A 5,265-nucleotide genomic window follows, 5' to 3' on the forward strand; every position below is an offset into this window, starting at 1 on the left:
CTTTCTCCAATCCATCTTAAAGAATTACTCTGTAAATCAGCTTTCCCAAACCTAGATACCCTCCAGATGTCTGGCCCAATGACCCAAATTTTCAGCCATGGCCATGCTGGCTGAGTATTTCTAAGGATCTATGTCAACACACTTGTAAGGTATCAAGATTTGGGAAAGCTGCTGCACATGTTTTAGCCATGATAATAATGTATCTCTACAAATGGATATAGGTAGCCCTCGAGAAATGATGGCAAATGGGACCAGAATTTCCGTTGCTAAACAATGCAGTTGTAAAGCACATCACATGTCCATATTGCTTAGCGACAGCAATCCCTGCAGTCCCCATTGTCATCGTTAAGCAAGGATTGTGGGTCATTAAGCGAGCACCTCCTCACAACTCCCTTCCAACTTCCAACAACCAAAGTCAGTGGGGAAGCCGGCAGGAAGCTGCAAGTCTCAGGTGGTTTGCAAGCAGGCCAGCAGGCAACTGCTGCTGGGTCGGGGATGGTGTGCAAGTGACTGGAGAGGTGTGGCCTGAGCTCAGCAAGGCTTGAGGCAGGTGTGTGAGGGTGTACAGTTGGCCGGGGAAGTGTGGTATAAGTGCAGAGGGGCTAGGGGAGGGTGCATAGGTGGGGGAGATTTACCTAAGCAACTTGCGACCTTCCCTGCTGGCTTCTCCGTTGACTTTGCTTGTGGGAAGCCGGCAGGGAAGGTTGCAGATTGCTTGGGTAACCAAAGGACATTGCAATTGACTTAAGTGAGAGCCGGCTGCCAAGCACCCAGATCGCGATCATGTGACTGCAGAGGTGAGGGGATGGCCAGAACTTTGAGGACCAGTCTTAACTACCATTCATGTAATGGTATATGGGAATGACCTTGGGAGATGGGAGGAAGAGATGCTGCCTAGGGAACAATAAGATAAGAGGGGGATAACCTGCAGCTGTGTAATGGGCAGAGAAAGAAACTCAAAGGAACCTCCTTAATTTATCAGGCTGAAAAAGAGACCGTGGGAGATTTGTACTTTCAGACTTGCAAAGTTCTCTTTTAATACAGCCTTACAATAAAGTAGAATTAGCTCATCTGGTTGTGTTTCCTGACTGGTCTACCTGGGAAGGCTGACATCAATCTTGCAAAGTCTCCTTTAATGTTATATTTTTCCTGTTCAGATCTAATAATCATATTCAGAACTACAGTACTTATCAACTCACATTATATTCATTCATTTCTGTATGTTCAAATATTTCTCATATCATTTCATAAGTTTTCACATTTATGCTCCCGGGAACTATTTATGTCACATACCCTAAAATAACTGTTCAAATAGACCTAATTCACTGCAAAATATTGTTTCTGGTCTAATAATGGTATTCAAATATAAAAAGACTGTACTATTTGCTATATAGCAAATGATTCCTTTACCATGTGTTTTGAAAAGTTGAAAAAAAATTGCTTTCAATGGTTGGATTTTCTTTTGCAATATTTATATTCTGTGTTCATACAACTTTTCACTAAAGTAGAATCTGCTGGTAGAATTGTTCAGTTAAGTATATTTATTGATGAGTCTGCTTTTGCCAACCTTTACTATTAGTTCCTTAGTAGTTTTTTGTTTTATAAAGAAGAGCTGGTTTATCATAACATTTAATGTTGTTTTTCAACTTTTTGGAAGTTGAGGTAGCATTTCTTTTTTAAAAAAATCTAAACTGAATTTGAACTATGCATCTGTGTCCTTCCCTTCCTGCCTTTTGTTCTGTAGGAGATTTTGTGGGGCCAAGTTAAAGCCCCTAACCCAAAGACATCTTACAGAAAATGAAGTGCAGGCTCAGCTATCTAATGTCAAATTGAGCAACTACTCCATTACAAAACACCTTCCCCAGAAAATGAAACTGTCAGAAAAGCCATAGAACCTTCAGAAGGCCAAAGAATTCTGATAAGTAGGGAAAAGATGCTGGGAAGCAAGCAGAGCTCTGAGAAACCAAAAGAAAGTACAGGTAGTCCCTAGGTTAAGAACTCCTGGTTTAAGGATGACCCATAGTTAAGAACGGAGGCTCCTGTAGCAAAATTTGAGTTAAATACACAATAATTCAAGTTAAATATACAAGGATTTGAGTTAATTACACACTACTACTTATACTGTAGTGGGATGCGGTGGCGCAGCAGCTTAATGACGCTGAAAGTTGCCAGCCAGAAATGGTCAACACTTCAGTGGTTTGAGCCCCACTTTCGCGTAGCAGAATGAGCTCCTGCTTCCTCCCCCAGCTCCTGTCAACTCAGCAGATTGAAAACTTACGTGAGTAGATAAATGGGTACTCTCACTCTGGTGAGAGGAAAAATGCTGGCGGCGCCTTGCAAAAGGAGTCGGGAGCAGTTGCCGGTAGCGCGGAAGCCACGCATGCCCAAAAAAGGCGCGAAGCAACGGAAACCCCGCCTCCTGCGCTCGCCAGCTGGGCTCTGCTCTAGGAAGGAGGCACTGGCAAATCACTTCCGAAACACCTTGCCTTGAAAACTGCAAGGACTCGTCCAGGCAGTCACCACAGAGTCGGTAACGACTGAGTGCGGATAAAAAAAAAAAAAAACTTATACTGTATTATACAATAATACTATACTGTCTTACATACAAATTCGACTTAAGGACAGACCTTGGGAACAGAACTTGTTCTTAAACTGGGGACTAACTATAACTCCCTAGAAAGAAACTATGTTCATGGAATAACTGCCTCTTCATTCTTTCAAAATGCCATTGTCTCTGTAATCCTGTCACATTACCCCACAGTTATATCCTAATGGCCTCACTGACTTCACTAGGCACAAGATGTGTAATATCCAAAGAAACACCTGATTGCTCTTTCCAATTACATTTGTATTCTAATTTGCATACATCTGTAAAGACTAATTGTAACCCCACCCCTCTTTAGGCTTATCTGCCTCCAGCACTGTCAATAAACCAATTTGTGCTTCAATGCAATGTGTCCTGGTCCCTGGTTCAAACATACCCCTAAAATATTCTACTACGGTTCCAATTCCATCCTGCTGATGTTTAAGAAATTAAGATAATTCAAGAAGCTGCAGTCTTGGCCTCCAGTAAGGTTTTGTCCAGTTTAGATAACTAGGTATATAAAAGGGCATGTAGCAAGGTCAGAAAATGTTTTTAAAAGGAATCATCACTTATTAAACATGTAGATTCTGTATATAATTGTATCTTTATTTTTTATTTGAAAAAAGGGGAAATGTAAGTACTTTTAGAATTTATCACAGGTGGCTGCAGGAGGATAAGGGGAGGGAGTGACAAAATGCATCACAATACAGTACAAACTCTACCCCTTAGTGTGTAACATTTTGTCACTTAGTATCCAAGTAGAATCCCCTTCATGGATCACTGCCTTGTTGTGGCGAAGGGGCCTGCGTAACTCAATGAAGCCATGAGGTGCAGGGCCACCCAAGATGGACAGGTCATGATAATACTGACTGAGCAGCTTGCATACCCAATTTTTGTAAATAAGGTTGAAAATAAGAATACATAATAAACAATACAATGCAGTTTAGCATTAGAGATACATAAATTAAAAGAGCAAGCAGCTCACAGTATTTCCACTCCCAAGGCCTCTGGAAAAAAAATAATGTTGGCTTTTCTAAAATTGGCAGAGTAGGGTCCATCCAGCTCAAAAAGGCCTTCCTCCAAGATCCCTGATAATAGCAATCCCTGAGTGAAGGAAACTTAGGAGAGCCCCTTCTACATGACCTTACTTTTCTCCTTTTCCTAGACCTGTGCCCAACTTCTCCCTTTGTTATATATATTAAAAAAAAAAATCAAACAATTTTGTATCTAGCTGCACAGGAACGGTTTGAGGATAATCTTCCCACCTACCTGATCCCATGCATACCTCACTTGGGAAGATTCTGCTTCAGACGCAATGTGCATTCCGTATCTGGGAAGCAAGCTGCCATTTCTAGTGAATGAACAATTCACTAAATGATGCCACTTTCACTTATTTTTCATGTGTTACCATTTAACACTTTTGGTGGACATTTCAGCCTTTCCAGTCAACAACATGGCAAAATCACAGGTTAATCACAAACTAATTTTATCATTACATATTTACTAAAAGTCTTCTGAGTATTATTCACATAAAACATTTTCCCACAGCAAACTTGCAATTTTTTTTTCACAAACTGCATAATTCATAGCCGTGACTGGATGAGAATGACCATTCATAGAGGCTCAAGCTTTCAAGAGCTTCCAGCCTTGATATTTTGTTCTCTTCTCCTGAATCACAGACAATATATCTTCAGTACAGTATCAGCTTCCAAGAAGCAACAGTGGACAGGGCCATTTCCCTTCTATCCCTATATGAGAGCTTCCTGAACGCACCTAATTGAACACTGTGCGACACTTACTGCTCAATCAGACAGTTCTTTGATTTGATCCAACGTCCCTACGGAAAACATGCTTGGGGCGCTGAGAGGATGGAGTGCGGTAACAAATATCCTAAGGAGCCTCGTGAGTTTTGCTTCGGGACCAAAACCCCACCACGTGCTGCGGTCAGTGCCCCTTGCCCGGCAGTAAGTAAGACGCTCCCGCCTAAGCAGATTCTCGAGACAGATCCACTTACTCGCTCTCCGGGGAAACAGCCGCTGTTCACTCACCCAAAGTAGATCCCAGTAATCTTAAAGGGACTCTGTAAAACCATACCAAGCCCCTTCGCTTGGTCGCGCTTGCAACGTCTCCCCAACGGAAAACTCCCCAACTAAGAAAATGCTGTAAACCCTCGCCGCCCGCCACCCAACCCGCGAGACGCTTCAGAGAAGGCTCCCCGGGAAAGTCTCCTTCACGCTAACCGTCCCGGGCGGCGTCGTGGCGCTTAACCTGCTTGGGAACTTACCTAGAAAAGGTTTCGGGGGCTTCCAGTGGTAAGAAACACCCAACGGCCGGTGAACTGAAGGGGCAAAGCCAAGTTGGCGATCGTCAAGATTCAAACAGAACCCAGCTTTGGGCGGGGCTTTAATAAATAGCGAGAGGAACCCCCAAAAAGAAAAAGCCGCGACTAGGTCGCCGCGCGGCATAGCCTGCCGAGGAGACAAGATGGTGGCTGACTTTTCCGCCCTCGCGCTCTTTTCTCTTCGGCCGGAATGAGATTAGACGTCACATGACGGCGAGGGAACAGGTGACGGGGGCGTCCTCTACGGCTCCGGCGATGGGTCGTCGATCGTCTGCCTCGTGCTCCCCGCGCCCCCGTGGACTGTGCGAAGTGGTGGCCGGGTGATCTCGGGCGAGGAACT

General features: G+C 43.8%; 1 protein-coding gene across 1 annotated transcript in view; it reads right to left on the minus strand.

Annotated features, from left to right (window-relative positions):
• Window positions 1–5,234, minus strand: part of LOC103055253 (transmembrane protease serine 12-like) — a 47,501-nt gene extending 42,267 nt beyond the window's left edge. The window contains exon 1 of the mRNA XM_015890492.3: window positions 4,869–5,234. Coding sequence (XP_015745978.2) covers window positions 4,869–5,049 — 181 coding nt within the window. The 5' untranslated portion in view covers window positions 5,050–5,234. The remainder of the gene's footprint in view (window positions 1–4,868) is intronic.
• Between the last annotated feature and the right edge of the window lie 31 nt (window positions 5,235–5,265).

The sequence above is a fragment of the Python bivittatus genome, unplaced genomic scaffold (genome assembly GCF_059951505.1).
Source record: "Python bivittatus isolate LINGU-HERP-01145 unplaced genomic scaffold, Pbiv_v1 ctg000220_np1212, whole genome shotgun sequence".
Taxonomy (NCBI): Eukaryota; Metazoa; Chordata; class Lepidosauria; order Squamata; family Pythonidae; genus Python; species Python bivittatus.